Source organism: Drosophila sechellia, chromosome 2R, assembly GCF_004382195.2.
Source record: "Drosophila sechellia strain sech25 chromosome 2R, ASM438219v1, whole genome shotgun sequence".
Taxonomy (NCBI): domain Eukaryota; kingdom Metazoa; phylum Arthropoda; class Insecta; order Diptera; family Drosophilidae; genus Drosophila; species Drosophila sechellia.
This window is the reverse complement of record NC_045950.1, coordinates 14515505-14534687: the sequence shown is the minus strand read 5'-3', so window position 1 is coordinate 14534687 and position 19183 is coordinate 14515505. Positions and strand designations below refer to the sequence as shown.

At 44.0% G+C, this 19183-nt stretch overlaps 3 protein-coding genes across 18 annotated transcripts; 1 reads left to right on the top strand and 2 right to left on the bottom strand.

Moving 5' to 3' along the window:
- Positions 1 to 364: 364 nt before the first annotated feature.
- On the top strand, positions 365 to 10425 carry LOC6609796 (TRPL translocation defect protein 14). 4 transcript variants are annotated; one of them, XM_032715569.1, is made up of 11 exons: positions 367 to 1111; positions 2580 to 2647; positions 2870 to 2907; positions 3230 to 3267; positions 4100 to 4231; positions 7980 to 8108; positions 8174 to 8310; positions 8728 to 8941; positions 9005 to 9335; positions 9392 to 9576; positions 9875 to 10425. In XM_032715569.1, the coding sequence occupies exons 1-11, from the start codon at positions 877 to 879 to the stop codon at positions 9928 to 9930; spliced, it is 1563 nt and encodes a 520-aa protein (XP_032571460.1). In that variant the 5' UTR covers positions 367 to 876; the 3' UTR covers positions 9931 to 10425. The 4 variants fall into 4 exon arrangements, with proteins under 4 accessions (XP_002034450.2, XP_032571460.1, XP_032571462.1 ...); XM_002034414.2 differs by lacking the exon at positions 9875 to 10425 and having other exon boundaries at positions 365 to 1111; positions 9392 to 9772; XM_032715571.1 differs by lacking the exon at positions 4100 to 4231.
- Positions 10426 to 10428: 3 nt separating this feature from the next.
- Positions 10429 to 14312, bottom strand: LOC6609795 (GPI ethanolamine phosphate transferase 3). The gene is made up of 6 exons (XM_032715568.1): positions 13883 to 14312; positions 13181 to 13824; positions 12946 to 13129; positions 11268 to 12876; positions 10751 to 11199; positions 10429 to 10691 (listed from the first exon to the last, which is right to left on the bottom strand). Exons 1-6 carry the CDS (start codon positions 14027 to 14029, stop codon positions 10491 to 10493), a joined length of 3234 nt encoding a protein of 1077 aa, XP_032571459.1. The 5' UTR covers positions 14030 to 14312; the 3' UTR covers positions 10429 to 10490.
- A 161-nt stretch (positions 14313 to 14473) lies between these two features.
- Positions 14474 to 19175, bottom strand: LOC6609794 (tumor protein D52). 13 transcript variants are annotated; one of them, XM_032715578.1, is made up of 8 exons: positions 19038 to 19175; positions 16819 to 16821; positions 16683 to 16721; positions 16440 to 16564; positions 16206 to 16366; positions 16026 to 16085; positions 15617 to 15821; positions 14474 to 15359 (listed from the first exon to the last, which is right to left on the bottom strand). In XM_032715578.1, exons 1-8 carry the CDS (start codon positions 19045 to 19047, stop codon positions 15252 to 15254), a joined length of 711 nt encoding a protein of 236 aa, XP_032571469.1. In that variant the 5' UTR covers positions 19048 to 19175; the 3' UTR covers positions 14474 to 15251. The 13 variants fall into 13 exon arrangements, with proteins under 13 accessions (XP_032571469.1, XP_032571470.1, XP_032571473.1 ...); XM_032715579.1 differs by lacking the exon at positions 16683 to 16721 and having other exon boundaries at positions 19038 to 19174; XM_032715582.1 differs by lacking the exon at positions 16026 to 16085 and having other exon boundaries at positions 15659 to 15821; positions 19038 to 19173.
- Between the last annotated feature and the right edge of the window lie 8 nt (positions 19176 to 19183).

Below are 19183 nucleotides of genomic sequence, written 5' to 3'. Positions count from 1 at the left end.
ATTTGGTTATCGATAGGATATTTTAATTTTTATAATTAAGTTGGAGGCATTTAAAAGAACTTCCAATTGGAAGTAATAGAAAAAACTTTCAACTAACATTATCAGTGTATGTTTTAAATAAAAATACAAAAGAAATACAAAAAAAAATACAACATCTGCTGCTTCCACATAATTCGAAATAAATTTTTGTGAAAAAACCATTTAATGAGTTAAAGGAGTTGACACAGTATCTATCTATATATTTGATGTATATATTTATAATTTCGTTTATTTTAAAAATCATTTCATATTAGTGTGACCACATGCATGAAATGTCACCATTTTTCCGCCATCCAAATGCGGTCGCACTTCATTCCAACAGTATAAGACACCATCGGCACACATATTCCACAAGATTCTGTTATTCGCTTGTGTAATTAACGGATGCGGTGTCAACTAGTAAAAATGCAATACCATCCCAAGTCGAATAAACTTTGATATTGCCCAAATAAGCGAATGTGGTACAGATTGTGAAAGTAGCGTGCAACGCTGCCGACTACTTTAACTAGTAAAAGTTACTGCTCCGTCGTCGGCCTTTCTGAGAGCATCCCGCGCAATCAAAAATCTGGGCATGATTTCAACGCGCCAGTGCAGCATTTGAATTGCAGAGCGCACGAGTCCGAGCCACCAGCTGGATCCCCAGGAGCCACAGACCAGGATCGAGACCAGGACGGCAGAAAAGCCCGAGGAGCCGCAGGAGTTGCCCGAGTTCCACAGGCATAACCTTAAAAGGCACGTGCATCGCGCGTAGAAGAGTTCTCTGCGTGCCACCACACAGCCAATCGGTTGCTCTCCCAAAAAACAAACACGCAATACCAAATTCCCGAAGACGAAGACATGGCCACCCTCCTCAGCAACGGACAGCAGTCGTTGATGGCCAGCGCCAGTAATGGTCAGGAGCAGCAACAGCAACAACAGCAGCAGCAGCGGCAGGACGAACCGGAGCAGCAGCACGTCGAGATCAGAAAGTCGAGCTCACCGAAACCAGGCGCCATGCCCAGCTTGAAGCTGAACAGGATGGGTTCAGTGTCACCGAAAGATAAACGAGTCTACAAAATCGTCCTCACTGGCGGTGAGTTTCAATTTTCCCCCAAAACGAATTTATATCTAAGTTAGCTCTCTGGGTTTGCTGTGTATCTGTTACAAGTGTCCTCGTTCACTCGCATCCTCGTGGCCCATACACCCACCCGATTGCGATTTGTGTCAAGGTCGCGAATTTCCACCAATGGGTAGAGATTATGTCCTGCGCGCAGCTTCCCAAGCTCTTTCGCCACCTTTCAAGTGGGTAGCTCTATCATATTTCGTTCTTTGTATTCATGTGGCTACCGGCTTTTGCGGCCAGTCGGCGCTTCAAAGACCCTCGCCAAAAACTATTTACAATTCATATGCGAAAAATGAATTCGTAGGAAACCTGTTTTTGCCCGACCATCATATGAGCGGCGGTTGGGCGCGTGGTCTATTCATTTAATTTGGGCCCAAGTTATGGCTGTGATTAGAAGCGCCACAAAAAAAAAAACCGAAATGTATTGACGGGCCTATCTACCCCACACATACTACTTGTAGTATTATCGCCAACGGGCCGGGCTTCCTCCGCCCGAGAGCTCTAATAATTTTCGGAAGAGTCTGATAAAAGACAGGCCACATCGCCACGTGTGTCACTTATCCGAAAAACCCCTTCGGAATTACCAGTAAAGACCCATTCAAAAAATTTCTTATCGGTGGTTAGCTGCCGTTTGAATAACGAACATGACTCTTTTTTAGAGTGCATTCGGAATCGATTTCCCCAGATCGCTGCGCAATGAATTCAGCAATGGGCGTAATTGCCTTCAGGGTCAGTCCACAGACCTAATCGAGTGATATGCACAGCGGCGAGAAACTCAAGTGCACTTGATTTGCTGGAATTTGGGACACAAATCGAAGTCATTCGTTTCCGCCTCGTCGATCCAAACAATGAACAACGAGACCATGGCGACCTAGAGCGTCCCCACATATCTTATCCAACTGTTAGTTTACCTTATTGATAGAGTATAGCTTCTAATACATGTTCTTTTATCTCATGAATTTTAATTAAATGTTGTTTTAATGTTGCTTTTAAAATATGCGTCATCGTTAATAGTGTTTCATAGAATTCATTAATTTTTAATTGCTATACCTAAAGATTTTTAGATGTCTTACGATATATTAAGGCATTTACATACCCAATTTACTGGTTCAGATTTTAATTTATGTAAACTGCAAGCACGTGCGTATTTGTTAAGCTAATTAAAGCAATCATGCTAAAGAAACGTGGGTTTTTTTAAATGTATTTTTAGAAACTAGCCACTTTTCCTTTTAAACATTTTAGCAATTCTTTTCGCACTAACTCGGCACATTTCATTTGAGCTGTAAAAACATTTTTCGGGAATTTTCCAACAAGTTTGAGCGCACCTTTCTCCCCTTTTTCTGACAATCCAAACAGTATAGATTTGAAGAATGTAACCTTAGCCCGGTTGCCAATAAACAAATAAAACTAATGAATACATTATGCGTTGTTTTTTCAGGGCCTTGCGGCGGAAAGACGACGGGACAGTCCCGCTTGTGCACTTTCTTCGAAAACCTTGGATGGAAGGTGAGTGTCGTGGGTGATTCTATTGGGGGAATGGGAAATGGGTATGCCGATCCTAGACTAAGGCAAGTTAGCGATTGCTTTGGGCCGCGGGCAGCTCTGTAAGTAGAGGAGGAAGTGAAGCCATGGCGATAGCGGGATTACCTTTAGATACGATTCCCCTCATTACAATTCTATTGTGCCGAAAACTCGAAACAAAGCAATGAGCATGTTAAATATTTTCAGGTATTCCGCGTGCCTGAAACGGCCACTGTTTTACTCAGGTAAATTCCCTCTCCACACACACTCTTACACTCAAAAATAAAGAAATTAACGTAATCAATGCAATGCCAGGCAATCAAAGCGAAAGGAGCCGCTCAGGAGTTCGCCACCTGAGATTGGACCAAGTAGCCTTGTCTGCCGCTCGTCTTTTACCTGAGACGATGACCATGCCGATACGAACTTAATTCCATTCGAGTTCCATTCTCGATGCTCTTTAACTTTGAAATACTTGATCTAGTGAATACACATAGACTTTCATGTGAATGATGCTAATTCCCGCTTGTCTTTCTCTCTGTTTCTCCCCCAAACCATCCGAATATCTAGTGGCGGTGTGAAGTTCTCCGATCTGACCGAGAAAGAGGGTAAGTATAGGAGGCGGTGGAGCAACCGACCGGGAGACCAAAAGATAACTTGCTAGTTGACTTAGCAGAGGAGAGAAGAGGAGTCTTACAATGCAAGCATTTTCCGAGTCCACACACAGACATATCGCATTATCCGAGCACTGTCAAGTTCGACACCAAGTTTTCTCGAAGCAACGAAAATAAATCAAAATATTTACTTGCCGCTAGCGACCAACAGAAAGAATCCCTATACTATACGTACAATATATGCTAGGGGTATTTTTAAAATCAGGCAAGTGCGACAGCCAGCACACTATAGATAGTACAAGTATATCATCTAATATATATATATATATATATATATATGAGCATTTGGCCAGAAGGTCTCCCGCCCCACGAGAGTCACGTCTTCAATGAAACTTACGTAATTCCTTGGGACACGATTCGAATTCCCACTCGATATCCTGATTGCGTGACTCGAGGTCATTTCGCTAGCGTTCTTCCCTTTCACTCGCCCAGCAATTTGTCAATTATGGTTATTAATGGATTTGTCAATGTGCTTGTGCCGGCGGGGCAGAGGCGCATTCGAAAGTATCTAAATTGCCAAAATGTACAATCAGATAAGATATAGAATGTAGCTAGGTCTGATCACATGTCGGCCGATTAGTCGCAATTTCTTACAAAGCCGTTATGAGTAATGGCATTCGCAGGCAGGACAATTAAAGCCTTTATGACTCATCACGACCGGACGGGTAGTCTATACATCTATATAGTATTTACGACCAGCGGCTAATCTAATACACAACCCACTCACACACGATTACCCAAAACAAATCGCCAACCACACTCACAGACCCGCCCACGCCAACCACGTTCGTTTACAAAGATCTGCCCTTCGCCGCTCCGGAGCACAGTCTCATCGATCTAACAGCATCCTGTCCGCGCTGCTTGGCCAAAGCTGCATCCCGGCCCAATGGCAGCGAAGGTGAGTGAGACCCGGTGGAGGCACAGATCGGTTCTTATTATCCTCGTTCGTTTTGCAAAACCGCTTGGCTCTCTAACCCATTTGAATCGAACAAAAGAACGAACGAAGTTCGATGCCAAGTCCACCTGTCTACCTGTGCGTCCTTGAGCTGCTTTCCCAATGCACTTTCTTAATCGGATAAATTCTTGAAAAGAACTTGCCCGTATCTTTTGCTTTGGGTTCGTCCTCAAATGACTTGACATTTAACCAACATACCGTGCTGTTTGGCCCGCGCAAACAAAAAAAACCCTTTTAAATGCCTTTCATATATAATGTGTGTGTATTTCTTTTTGTTTTTGGCTTCGTTCTATGATTTATGTGCGTCCCCATAACACTTGTGTCCACTAACACGTCGTAATCGCCGGCGATCTGTACAATGTGTCTTTATCCAACAGATATATGTACTTGTATATCTGCTCATTTCAATAACAATATTTTACGCGGCGAGCCTCTGCAATTCGTTTAGTCGCTACCATTTCAGCCACATTTAAATGGGCCATTTAAATTTAGCCGCAACACATGCAAAGGCGAGAGTAGGTATATATCAGATTATATACATATATAAGATATAGATATATAGAAGTCTGATATCTGGTGGACACCCACTCCCAGAAGTCTGGATTTCTCATACTTCGCAAAAATCAGTGCGTTATGTGAGATTGTTGAAGAATTTACTTTGCTTATACTGATAGTTTATCAATATAGTTTATCTATTCACCTTTCTAAAGTGATTTTGCTTAAAACTTTTAGCTGACTAATGCTACTTTCCGCTTTTGAAAGCTTTTATTAACCCTAGTTTGCTTATGCCAATACTCACTGTATGTGCCACATAGACTTTACGGCTTTCGGCGATTGTTGGCCAGTCAGCGAGCCATGGCCACATGGTAATTTCCCAGCTGAAAAACCATTTTCGTTTTCATTTCGGCACTAATTTGTTTGTGGGGGTGTATCGTTTCTATATGCTGTTCTTCCGACTGGCTAATGAAATGTGTGTATTGTGGGACGAAGAATGCGAAATGATCTAGCACATCACGTGCCTGCTGACGCGAGTTCGACATCCGCTTCCCAACCGAACCACAGACCACCCGCACCGCCCCTTTTCGAAGCCCCTGGACCGCCCGATTGAGACCCCCCCAGACTTTTGTTTACCCTCTTTTCGCAGTTGGGCGCTAAATGCGCGCTCCATTCAATTAGTTTCGTAGTGCTCCGATTTATACAGTTGCGGTCGCAAATATAGAGCAATGAGTCTATTCTCTGATGAAGAAAAAATGATTCATTTAACCAATAGATAAATTATAAATTATATATATATATATATATATAATTTATATATATATATATATATATAATTTATATATATATATATATTACACTACAATCTAGGAACTATATATATTTTTTTGAATTTGTCATAAACAAATAATAATAATAGAACAAATCCCACAAACACAACTGTATGTAGAGCTGTATAGTAGATGATTATTTCTTTTGATACATATAGAATCTATATTATAGAACGCTTTAAGTTTGATAGGTAATATATTTGAGGGGCGGGCTTGTCGCCAGTCTTGCCAAGAATTCTCGTTTGAACTTGTTATCACTCGATGTCTGTCAGTCGGCTTTGGTTGGCGTGGTTGTGGTTGTTGTGTCCTCTCTGCTCGATTGATTTCCCGAAATTGATTGCTAAACGATTTTGTTTTTTGTATTTTTCGCCTCTTGATTTGCTTTCCCCACATTCCCCATTCAAACTGAACCCTTAATTTCCAATTTTTTTTTTTCAAAATACCCAACCGACTTCTTCATTAGCCGAATCGTTTGTCTGGCATTAATGCAAATTAACCTGGCTAATTATGTATGTCGATGCGTAAAGAACCTCCTAATCTGCATACGATTTTATTAACTCGAGAATCCATTAAAGGTTGGCTGGGCACTCAAAATCACACACAATCGGAATTAACACACATGTTGGCTTAAAAACAATCATTCAGATACAAATTCAAATATATAATGGATTGATTAGAAATGATATATGGATTACTTTTAAATAGATTTAAACCATATCTCGAAATAGCCATTTTTATCACCTACTATTTCGGTGGTCCGCTTTAGTTTCTTATCAGCATTAGAGAGATTATTTATTTTTTTTTTTCTGTGCATAGATTTCCATTCGCCGATGCGCAATAGCTGGTGAAATTGCAAATACATTTCCTCACGTTTTTGTTCATTATTTTCTCTTGCATCATCGTTGCTAATTGAATTAGAATTGGCAGGCCAAAAGAATAGACTGGCAAACCAAAACAAAAAGTTCAGGGGAGAAACAGAAATGCGTCCCACCAACTGATCGATTCCACCTGCCACCCGATGCACTGCGTCAAGTTCAATGCAATGAACAAACTACTTACTAATGCCCAAACAAAGGGAGCTCACTGGGCAGCAAAGTTTTCCACGTTTTTTTTGCTTTTCTATTTTGCACGCGACAGGGAACCGCAACAAGTGTTGCCTCTGTCTATCCCACAAAAGCACCTGACTTTGCCCACCCAACCACACGCCTATCAATCTGATTTATTTACCACCATTGGCTCACAAATGCAGGGCAGCCACAGTGCAGCTTCGCTAGCTGAAACCGTAATAGAAATGCGCTTGAGAAAGTTACTGACTTTAAATAAATAGCTCTCAGCCTTCTTACTTAATAGAACCATTTATAAAAGACACATTTACTGCGCTGTTGTATCAAGAACAATCTATAGAACGTTCCAGTTAATGAATTTCAACTGTTTTAGAAAGACCATGATGATGACATATCTTATCGCCATGATGACAAGCTGTGACTCCCTGTCTCTGAGAAAAATCCCCTCTTCTCGACTGGGATCAGCGATTACAGCTCACTCGTTTCAATTGCCTCGGTTGGCTCACCCATGAAGCTCCACTTCGAGGCAACAAGGCCATTGAGTGTTTATCCCAAGAGCTTCCTATATGCCATTGTTCGTGTCGCAATGAAAGTACATTCCTGAAGCAAAATTATTCCATTAGCAAGATTACTCAAAAACAATTTGGCAACTGTGCGCATTGTATTAATCAATTTTCGAAATAGTACGAATTTCTATAATGTTAGTCATTCGGATTTGTTTTGTTTGGCTTTGTGTGCTATTATAATTTTATTGAGCTTTAAATTACTAAAAAAAAAAAAAAAAACAATCGAAAATGTGGTCGACCTAAACTGCCTCTAACCGCTTTTTAAATTAGTATCAGCAATGAAACTGAGATGGAGCCTCAATCTCAATTCAGCAGGCACTAACATCTGGAGGAGACGAATAATGCTGAGTACTCTTTAACCCACTGCTGATTAGAAACTGTTTACATGCGGGGAAAAGGAACAAGTTGATTGAACTCGAGTGATTTGAATTCGATTCGCGCTCTTGTAGGCCCATTCCATTGACTCCAGTTCAGATTAGGTTTCATCGCTTCAACTGGACATCGCTGAACTCAGACACTGGATACTGGCCATCGTTCATCAAGCACTGTCATCCCACTCGAATCAGAGCCGCCCAGTCAATTAAGTTTCTTACAATTCGATGCCACACAGTGTTAAATTCCCTTCGATTCGAATTTGCTTGCAATTGTATTTCGATTTCAATTTGTTTGGATTGTTTGCAAACGTCGAGAGTCCAAAGAGTAACGTTTCCATCTTCCATCCCTTCTCCCCATACAGCCTACAAGTTCCAGGAGAATCTTATCCGCACCATGGTCCAAATTGAGAACACCTACTTTGAGCTGGGCAACTCGAGCACCCGCAACTGTCTGATTATCTGCGATCGCGGCGTTATGGATGCCAGTGCATGTGAGTAAACAGTGGAATTTGCCGCTCGCATATTCGAAGATAACCATCACTACTCTCATTTGCAGACATATCCAAGGATAAATGGGAAAAAATGATGGCGGGCAACAATTGGAATCCCGTGGAGATGCGCGACAATCGCTACAACCAAATCCTGCACTTGGTTTCGGCTGCCAACGGCGCCGAGGACTTCTACTCCACAGAGGTGAGTTGCATGCCACTTGGTCGGTCGGCACTACAAATTTCACCTGACCAATTCTCTTGTCCGCACCAATTAATCGCCCGAAAACGGTAGAACAGAAAGCGCCACTATCAGGTATCCAAAAATGGCTGCACTTCTAGAATCGGTTGCCACAGTTTGTCCTGCGAATTCGAAGTCCCTTCAATTCATACTGTCTTAGTTATTTTTGTTAATATTACATAAATAAATAGTGCAACACTTCACTATTTTCCAGTATTTAAATGCATTAAAAGGGACCTTTTTCTTTTGTAAAAACATTGTAGTTGTAACTGTGTAGAGTGGCAGCTGCATTTTCTAAATATCGCTAGTGACATTTACGTAGGGCTAGTGGCTGTTAAATAAGATTATAGTACTAACTAACCTCTTGTTTGCTCATTACAGGACCATGCCTGCCGCTCGGAGGGCGTTGATTTGGCCCGGGAACTGGACTACAAGTCCGCGGCCGCCTGGGTGGGCCATCCCTACTTCGATGTGATCGACAACTCCACCAACTTCGAGACCAAGATGAATCGGATGATTGAGTCGGTGTGCCAGAAACTGGGCATTGATATTGGCGACCGTTTGCAGGCCACGTCGCGCAAGCTGAAATATTTGGGTACGTCCAATTGGCAGGGATAACTTTTCTGAATCACAGGTGTAACATTGTTTATTCGTACAGTGGCCATTCTGCCGCCGGACAGCGAGTTTCCGCCCTTCCAGGACTTCGATGTCGTACATCATTATCTGCAGTCCGCCGGACCCAAGGTGCAGGCTCGCCTTCGCAAGCGTGGGCAGAAGAACCACTGGAGCTACATCCACACGCAGCGGCGTCCAAACGTTCACGGGCAGGCCCGCATTGAGGTGAAGACCCAGCTGACGCATCGTGACTACATGAACTTGCTGGCCCAGCGCGACGATGCTCACTTCACCATCTACAAGAAGCGCCGCTGCTTCCTCATCAACAACCAATATTTTCAGCTTGATATTTATAAGGAGCCAGGCCACCCACGGTGCGTTAAAATAATTATGCTAAAATTTCCCATTATAATCAAAACTCTTGCTGCAGCTGCAAGGGATTGGTGCTTTTGGAGACGTATTCGTCGCTCACCGGCGATGCCCTAAAGAACTGCATGCCCAAGTTCCTGAACATTGTAAAGGAGGTGACCGGCGATCCGGACTACTCCATGTTTAATCTATCCCTGAAGGAGGATTGGAGCACCACCAAGAAGTTTTGCCGATCGGCGACGCACGGTAAGCAGGAGGAGCAATCGCCAGTGCCGGCAAAGCAGTATCATCCATACGACGAGAACAGCGATTAGGGCATGAGGCCACATAAGTCAACATAATCCATAGCCAAAGAGAATGGAACCAAAAGATTATAGTTTCACTGCTGTACATAATATAAGCTTCTATCTTTCCTTGCTCCAATGCATGCCACTTCATTTCACTTTCATTTTCTTTTCTTTTCAAAATTTCAAATTGATGGTAATCGTTTTGGATTCTCAAATTTTGATTTTCGCCTGACTATGTTTCTCTTTTGATTTTGTAGTTAAGGGCGCCGCTAATGGAGTCTCGAGCACGCCGCTGCTCCTCAATGGTCAGTAGGCTTCCGAACTGTCCCTGAATCTCTTTTGCACACGCATATTACACGGCAAAAGCAAGTTATAAGAACCAATGACCTGGCAATAAAATGTACAAAACAAAAAAAAATTCTTAAAACCGGAACGGATGTCGTTCCAAGCCAACAAGCAATCAGTGCTCTGGCCCCCCAAAACTCCCCCCCTAAAACGTCCACATACCCTGTTACTTATTTGCGTACTTAACCGCAGGAGGATGAAGGAAGCGTAAACTCTAGAGGCGTATGTGTCGAGTCTATAGTTTGTAGTTTAATCGCAACCGGAGGTTGGGAGCCCACACGTACTTAAATTTTCTTGTCATGTTTGCTCGTGTTAATTTTGTAAGCCATACCACTAGTAACTATGTAAATCCATGGATCCGCGATATCATGTGACATTTTTGTGTCTTTTGGAAAATTTGTGAACCAATCATTTTAACTCTTAAGCTAAATGAAAATAAGATTACAACTACAAGACCACCAAACAGTTGCATTTTCTTATTACTTGTGTGTATTATTAAGGCCGAAATAAATAATTCATTGGCTGAGACTAGTGGACCTTGGCCTTGTTGATGCGCTTAATGAGGGTGTCCACGCCACGGTGGATGCGTAACACCAGGAGATAGCCCACAATCAGGGCAGGCAGACTGACGAAGGTAGCGAGGGCCTCGTAGATGAAGCGCGGCGCAAAGATCTTCCACACCATCAAGTGACGACAGTGAATGGTGCAGGCCAACATGGCACAGAAAATCTGTAATTCAAAACTTGATCAGAATGCAACAAAGATATTTGGTGGCTGCAAACGCTTACCTTGAGTCCCTGTAGCATGAAAAACTGGGTAGCCAATTTGAAGCCAGCTCCCAGAAAAACATCTTCGTACTCGTACAGCGATAGTTCGCCCCGAGTCATATCAAAGCCGACAACTTCGGTGGCCAAATCTGACATGGACGTGCTCGCATCCACTTTGCCACCACTCCGGCAGCTTCGTATGAGATTGGGAAACAGTGCGAACAGAGAAAAAGTCTCTGTACTAAGCAGGGAGTACATGCAGAAGAAGAAAATCGGGCCGCAAAAGGTGTTCAAAATGACCAAGGCACCAGAAACTATATTCGACTGTCCGATGCCAGTGGTGCGTCCCACGAAGGCGGCACGCCACTCAATTTGTGACAGTGTCATCTGATGCGAGGTGGCAAAGAAGCAGAAATGCGCCAGCAGGAACCAGCCAACCAGAGCCGTAAAAGTGGGCTGCACACAGCTCTCTGTAGGGAAGAGATGATGGGCATAAGTAATTAATTTGTTTTAGGAATCTACAAAATCAAATCCTTACCAAAACTAGTGGCAGTTCGATAGCGTAATATACTGTGCACGCTGAGCAGGATAGCTCCCACGGCCACGCAAACAACCAAGCCGATAGAAGCACGCGGTTCGAGAAGAACTATCATTACCAGGGCCAAGAAGACGCCAAATGCAATGACAATGGAGGAGTAAACGGTTGCTAGTCCGTAGACCACTGGGATCTGACTACGTCGCTCGTCGTCATCGCCCTCGTACATCCTCTTCATTTTCCTAAAGATTTCCGGAACAATGCTTTCGTTTCCGTTGATGGTCACTGTATGGGAACTCCTCGGAGGAAGCACAAAGGTCATTAGAGGAGCCCATGAAACTACGATAATCTGCACCAATAGCAGACCATAGATCACCAGAGCCATGGCATCGATATGCGTGCGCTGTATGTTTTTGATGGAGCTGTTGGCCAGCAAGATATGGCCGCCGGCGCAGATCGAGGCCACCGTAGGTCCGTAGCGAGCCAGCAATACGTTTGGCAAGTTGCCAGTCAAATTACCGCAGGAACGCAGATACAATCGTGTGAGCGTGGTGTACACTACGAGCACCACAACGGCGAGAATGTACGTCTTGCCCGTTCCCGGCTTTTTAAGGGAGAATCCGGCTCCGCCGGTGTTGACAAAGTCCGAGCAATTGCCCTGTTCCTCGCGGCAACGAAAAAGCGTGTAGGTAAAGCGTATTAAGCATATCGCCAAGACGCTGGCCAGGATCAGTCTTAACGCTGTGGAGCGCAGAAACTGTGAAGCTTTGAATTTTGTCCTAAAATCCAAGCGGGCACTCAGCCGAAGAAGTTCGTGGGAGAGCAATAGTATCGCTGCCGCCAAGAGGTAGGACAAGATCTTGGCCTCCTGGATGACGAAGCTGTTCGAGAAGAACACCGCCATGGAACCGAAAAGCAGCAGACGCGTGGGCATGTGTCCAAATCGCTTGACCGCTGACCAGTTGGTGGCAATGTTAGTCCAGTGACGTAGTGTATGGAAAGCCAGGATGACAGCACTGGATATTGCCGTAAAGAAGATCACTCCTTGCTCCTCTGTTTTAAAGGAGAATGTCTTGAAATACCGATATCCAAATACTCCAGCGGCCAAGTTAATTAGGTATACGTAGAAGACCTCCTTGGCTTTGAAGATGTGCGGAAAATCCGCTGGCCGAGAGTTGTTTACCACAAGGAAGATAAAGAACAACGGCAGGAAGGTAAACAGCAGGCCCTGCGACATCTGAGTGGGGTCAAACCTGACCCAGATCTCGCGACATGTGCCCAGGATGTCTCGCAGATTGGTGTTCAAGTCACGTACGAAGGATTTGAAAGCAACCTCGTTGTAAACGGTTTGCACTCGGTGGGTGAGGAGTATGAATTCAGTCTCTAGATGGTCCATCTGTTCCACGTTGAATGTGCGCTTGTTCTCCAAAGCGTACTGGAAGAAGTAGCGATAGATCTGCTGGGCATTCTGCCAGGAATGGAGCAGAAGGGTCTGAAACTTCTTTAAATGCGGTACTCGCAGATCGGGTACAATATTGAAGTTGACCAGGCCCAGGTTGGAGTACGGTATCGGGACGCCGAGAATGGTGGCCAGCGTGGGGACCAGATCAATCTGGAAAGCAAATATAGTTGCTTATCACTGTGACGTGACGTGCCGTGATTACACGTTGTCTTATCTCACCTGCTGCAGCATTTCGCTATCTGAGCCCGAATCATTGCCATAAAATCTGTGCTGCTTGGAGTAGGCAAACAGTAGAGCGTTGGTTTCGTCATCGGTGTCTCCGCCATGATCGCCGGAAGCCGTCATTCCATGGTCGCCCATCACCAGCAGAGTGGTGTCGTTGTCCATGGCCGCCACCACGGACCTAAATGAATAATGGATATGATTCTTGCAGTTGGCAATATATGCCGCCTACCTTATCACCTCGTTCATCTCGCCCAACTTGCGCGACATTTCCTCGTGCATGGGTCCGTGTTTGTGTCCGCAGTGGTCGACGCCGAGAAAATGGGCCACCAGCACCTGCCAATCATCGCTTTCCAGCTCCTTGGGCAGGTTTTTCAATATCTCATTATCCACGCTATCCAAATCGAATATATCGAAACTGGGATAGGAGTACGATCGTTTGAAGCGACGCGGATACAGATCCGTCCAGGTGCTATCCCCCAGGAAGACAACTGGTAGATCGCTCTTCACTATTTGATCAATGATATTATCCTCGTTGATCTCCGGTGAGGCAAAATTGGAGCCAATGTCTATGAAAGTGGGCAGGCTGCCGGTGGTGAGTCCTTTCAGGCGCTGCAACGTTGTGGTTGGCGGATCCGCTCGGAATCTCATCAGACGGGCGTGGTCAGGACTCTGCTGCAGCAGCTCCTGGAGCACAACCAATTTGTTTTCATAGGGCAAAGGATCTGTAGCATTCTCCCTGTACAGGCCAAACTCGTATTTAAGTGCATCCACAACTAGGACAATAACCTTCGACTTTTGCGGAAGACACAGATTGGAGGAGGCGTTGACATCCTTAAAGATTTCGTTCACAACCTCATCGGTGAGTACGTACTCCTGTTTGGTGACAAAGGATTTGAGATGCAGCCCCTTTTTGTTATTACATATTACTTACAGCATTGGGATTCGTGGACAACCTGCGACAGGTGCTCGTCTCCGTTTTGGACACCCGGGCCAATAGGAATCCCCGCGAGAAGAGCAGCACGCCGCTGCTGATGAGGAAGGCCAGCCAAATAAGCACGAACAAGTACGTCAAGTTCATCTTTCGGCTACGATTAATTAACTAACTAGGCACACAAATGCTTAATGAGTAATAAACTTTTCAGCATTTAGAACTATGCTGGTGTAGGCGAATACTTTATGCGGCTGACTAGCCGCTTTCAGTTGTATAAAACTATGTAATTTACTTCCGAGTTGTTGATTAGGTTTCCGGCATCACGATGCGTTCTGCTTGCTCGCTGTTTTCATTTAAAATTCCTCATATCTAAAGATTTTCTTGTGGCCTGAAGAAAAAACTGAGAAATATGCAAGAACCCCCCTATGGCGTTGCCACCTCGTCAAAGCAACCAGCTGTTTTACGTTGATCCCTGGGTTAAAGCAGAGTTGTCAAATGAATTCGAATTTTTGGCGGGAGTTTTAAAGCTGACAGATTGACAAATTGAAAAGTAACTTTGTTTAATCCATTTGCTGTAAAAATGTAAAAATGTATGGGGCAAAAATTTTGCATTTATTCAAAGATTTCATACACATATAGCAAATTTGATCAGCATTAGCAACAAATTGGGTGCGATTTCGTCTCTCTCTCAATCTTCAGCAGTACGGAATATATCCACTTAAGATTACCAATGGATTTTCATTATTTGCACGCAAGCTCTGATCGTATCTCAAATATATAGTACTAAATAAATTTGGAATTGGCTTTTCAACGGATTAGGGAACGCCATCTAACCACGGAACTCAACGCCTAGAGAAGAAATAAAAGCGTAAAACAAATGTATATTCACTTTAACCGTAATGCTTGATTTTCTAAAGTTTTTTTTTACTAAGTATTAGAAACATTTGGGAATGACATCGGGTGGACCATCCAATGTGGTTTAGTCTTTAAACGTACACTTAGATTGATAGTTATATAAACGAATGCAGCAAGCCCTTGAATCTTCGATCCTCCGTGGTTTTAAATTTAAACAAATCATGCAATTCGATGGTGTCTCCAAGGCAAATACAATAGATGCGTATAATATGTGCTCCCATTGGATTTTTTTTTGACGCGCAGATTTTAGTTATATTAAGTATTATAAAAACCGAATCGACACACGTGTACTTATGATTTCTGGTTAAATAAATTCTGATCTTGTTGTTAGTGCGCAGACACGACAATTCGCTTTAGTTAAATAAGTTAATAGAGTGGGTGCGTGGGTCTGTTTGTATGTAGTGTAGGTTGCTCCACATTATCGACGCGCTTGGCCTTGCAGTTGCCCCAAAATCTATTTAGGGAGCGAGTCTGTGGGTGAATTCAGACCCGAGGATGTGTTGTTCTCGTCCAGAGCATCTGGGAAACTGGATACCGAACCCGAGCGGGATGTCACCTTGGTCTACAATAGAACAGAAAACCGAACAGATTGTAGTAGAGGTGCAGCAGCATTTGCGCAAGGAGTTCGATGTGTAAGCAAGCAAATCAACCGAAGTATCCCAATTCAGAGTTTATAAGTGGGTGAGCAAGTGTGAAAGATGTGTGGTTAGTTTTAGTTAGTTGGTTAGTTAGTGGCTAGTTAGTTAGACGGGAACCAAAACAGAATCGCAACAGTATGAGAGATGTGTAAAGACAGATATATAATAAAATAGTAGTTACCGCATGAGATTGGCACATAAAATTGTTGTGTTCATAGCTTACTTTAACGTTCTCGTAGGCAGAGCCCACCGAAGCCTCGATAGAACGCATCGATTCGGAGTTTTTCATTTGCGACAGTTTCGACGAAATGCCACTGGTGATGCTGCCAAACACCGAGGCGGTCTTCTCGCCCGTGGACTTTAGCACCGACTCAGTGCGTTGGTATCTGGGGGAGAATGCAAACAAATCCAACATTAGTTACTCATCTCGGCAGTTCTTTTCCATACACAAAGTGGGCAAACATAGGTGCGCTTTAGTTACAAACAGGCGAGAGTTGGTTATTGTGTTAAAGGAAGTGGCGTGAAACACGACGTTAGTCCGGGAACTCCAAAAGTACCCAATTAAAATCAGCCTGAACCCAATTACTTACAGTGGTGCCTCGTACACCGTTTTAGTAAACGTGCCCACGCTCTGCTCCACCGATTGGTAACTAAATAAATACGCGTTACAGCGTTTCAACATGAGTTTGAAACAAAAAGCATGGTTAGAAATTAAAACTGTCTAGTCGGGTTAATTGCCCAGCAGAACTGCGAACGGTTCATAGACTTACACAGTGCTCTCCTTGAGGTTCTTAAGGCCCTGGTTCATGTCGTCCGTCACCTCCTTCCAGACGGTGATGCCCAGCTTGCGCTTGAGATCGGAGGCATGGCGCGTCTTGGAGGCTAGAACGGTTCGCAGCGTGTTGATCTCTTCCTCAACGCGGGCGAGCTCCTGGAAATGGGGTAGCAGTTAGCGTCGGAGCTGAGTAATCTAATTATGATCGTAAAACTGAAAACTTCCTTACCTGACTCCACTCAGCCCGACGCTGCTCCTTCTCCTCGACGGAGAGCGCAGCGAACTCGGCGGCAATTTCTGCGGATGCCACAGAATTAGCTGGAGATGCTGGCTCCGACAGGTTGGCTGTATTATCTGAACATGAAATAAGAAGCCATTAAATATTTGCCAATCTAAAAGAACATGAAAACTGGGGTGCTGTGTGGGGACTGTAGCTTAATTTGAATGTTGTCTGCGGGCAGTGTTTAAGTACCTCCTTTGAAAGCAACTTCCTCAAAGACTTTGTCATAGGCTGAATACACCGATTTCAGTTGTATATACGAGTATGTACAATTTGCAAAGACATGAGTTGGTTAATTGGTTAGATCTGGGTTTTTGTTAATACTCACAAACTGACGAGGCGAAAGGCAGGCGAAGGAGAAAGAAACAGAGAAGTTAGTCTGGTTAGTCATGATTGAAAGTGGAAAAGCTAATGCCCCAGAACAAAGACCCAACCTAACTACCCCTCCCCTTGACGGAATTGGGTACCTTTACTTCTATGCCCAATGTTGAGGAATCTCTTGTAGTTATCACTGTTCGATATTTTGGCCAGATACGGTTTGGAGAAGTCTATGAACGTGACCTTAACGTCGCGCATGGTTCGCTTGGCAAAGAACTTCAAGCGGAAGCGTTTGGCCATCGAAGACGATGGCGCTTGATTGGCCAACTTGGCGGCAATGAAGTCCGCCTCCACTGCCTGCAGTTCTAGGCTGTTGGTGTAGTCCGAATCCACATCGTAGAATATCTGGTCTAGCGTCAGATTACGCAGATATAGCTCAGCCTCGCTCTCCTCCTGCCCATCGCCATACCAGTCCAAGACGGCTTCATTGGTTTCCAGATCCAGTGACGGTGTGCTGGTGAGATCATCGATGCTTGGCAGATAGGGATCTTCAATGAACTCCAGGCTATTCGGTTCCGATTCGCTCATTCTGTGGCGCTCTCATTCATCTTTGGCAGCAACTTTCTATTTTGAACGTGGCAGCTGCTGGCGCAGGAGGCTCATGTTGTCTTCGCCCAATCCTAAGCGCATATCACGTTTCCACGGTCAGCAGCGAGCACATTTTTCTTGGCCCTGCTCTTAGCCACTTTGATCGTTCTTTGCTGAGCTTTCAGTTCTTTGCCCGCCGCGTTCCACATAAATTCCCCTCCCCATGCGATCGCGGCGGGTTTGTGGTGGTTCTTCTGTTTCTGTTTCGATTTCAGTTTCGTTTTCGCTTTGGGCCTGCTCCATCCACGCTCGTCTACAGCCAAATGCCAACTGACTCGATCTAGGCTTAGAAATTGGTAGATGTGGATTGGCTGGCCGCCTGGCTCCGCTTGCTGATGATTCGTGTCAGCACGAAGACGAGAAATGCCACAAGAAGAGCGCTAAACAAAAGGGGCAACAACAGGCAGCAGCAGCAGCAACCAGCAACACTACAGTAGAGCTTGGCTAAAAGTTCAGCCTTACTAACTTAACAACTTTAATTTATAATTGAATAAGTATAGGAAAGTTATAAAGCTAATAATAATGTTTGCATATATAATAAGTACGCTTTGATAAGACACTGGATATACATATATGTATTCAATTAAATGGCAGCTAAAATGATTATTTTATCAGTCTAAAAGCTTTGATAATCCGAGACTTTAATTTATTACTTGAATAATATTCTTCTTAAATTGTATTAAGTTAACAATTGTGACAAGATGATCCACTTTAAATATTGAAAAGCCCTATGATAAGAAACTTTAAATAAGAAAAGTTGTTCTTTGCAAAAGCGTACTGTACATAACTGTATCGGTTAAAGAAGGAAAATAACATAGGCTTCATAATTTAGCTTCTTGCTAAATAGTAATTACCAGTTTGGATTTTTCCGATTTTTCCCAGCTTCCTCCGACCATCAAGCACTTTATGAGCACAAAGCCACTGTGCCACATCTACATATATCTACTTATATATATATATATAAGCTTGTTCTGGTTTGCTGCGAGTTCTTGCTGCTCAGAAGTGCCTGTTGTTGTGGCAGGCCCAATCCCATCCAGAAGTCAACAAGTGGAAGCCAATTACTAAGTGGTTTCGGTGGGGGAACAGAGCTCCGAACAATTAGAGTGGCACCATGGTGATAAGCTCAGTGGGAGGAGGCGTTTCCAGATGATATGCATATCATAGCCGCCCTGCGGATGTTGCGCTTCTAGAAGCCACGTATGCATGGACGTCGGAAAGCGAGAATGCAATGTTTACACCACAAAGAACCTTACCCCATCCGCCAAATGGATTGCCATCAATGGCATGTCGCAGAACTCCCACGGTATTCTGAGCAGTTGGAAAGCCTTTCACCCTACGCAAATCGGAACCATGACTCATATGCTGATTCCCAGAGCACCAAGGTTAACTCATTGTGTATTCTAAGCCCCCCAAAACTGTTGGCAAAGCCGCTGCTGAATCAGAGTCCTACAATAGTAATGTACCCGAATTACATGAAAGGTCTTAGGTGTCCCAATCGCCCAGGTCACAAGAGCCCACGGAAACATGTGCCGCTGCATTGGAATTGCAAGGATGCACTGCGTCCGTATGCCACACACTTACGGTCCTCCATTGCGGCGTAGTCTCCGGAAGTCTGCTGCAATTTTGTTAACTATTTCGATGCCAACTGCACGCTAAACTTTTAAGTTGAAAATAATTTTTTGTTTCGCTTGCTTAGTTATCGATGGCAGCTAAAATAAATCGCAGGA

Coding starts and splice junctions, on each gene's coding strand:
- LOC6609794 (XM_032715572.1), bottom strand. CDS start 17,396: ATGAGCGAATCGGAACCGAATAGCCTGGAGTTCATTGAAGATCCCTAT. Junction 16,367..16,439: donor GTCGGGCTGAGTGGAGTCAG/GTAAGGAAGTTT, acceptor CCCCATTTCCAG/GAGCTCGCCCGCGTTGAGGA. Junction 15,360..15,616: donor TTATGTGCCAATCTCATGCG/GTAACTACTATT, acceptor GTTCTATTGTAG/ACCAAGGTGACATCCCGCTC.
- LOC6609795 (XM_032715568.1), bottom strand. CDS start 14,029: ATGAACTTGACGTACTTGTTCGTGCTTATTTGGCTGGCCTTCCTCATC. Junction 13,130..13,180: donor GAGATGAACGAGGTGATAAG/GTAGGCGGCATA, acceptor TTATTCATTTAG/GTCCGTGGTGGCGGCCATGG. Junction 10,692..10,750: donor TCATGCTACAGGGACTCAAG/GTAAGCGTTTGC, acceptor TTTGAATTACAG/ATTTTCTGTGCCATGTTGGC.
- LOC6609796 (XM_002034414.2), top strand. CDS start 877: ATGGCCACCCTCCTCAGCAACGGACAGCAGTCGTTGATGGCCAGCGCC. Junction 2,908..3,229: donor ACGGCCACTGTTTTACTCAG/GTAAATTCCCTC, acceptor CCGAATATCTAG/TGGCGGTGTGAAGTTCTCCG. Junction 9,336..9,391: donor AAGGAGCCAGGCCACCCACG/GTGCGTTAAAAT, acceptor CTCTTGCTGCAG/CTGCAAGGGATTGGTGCTTT.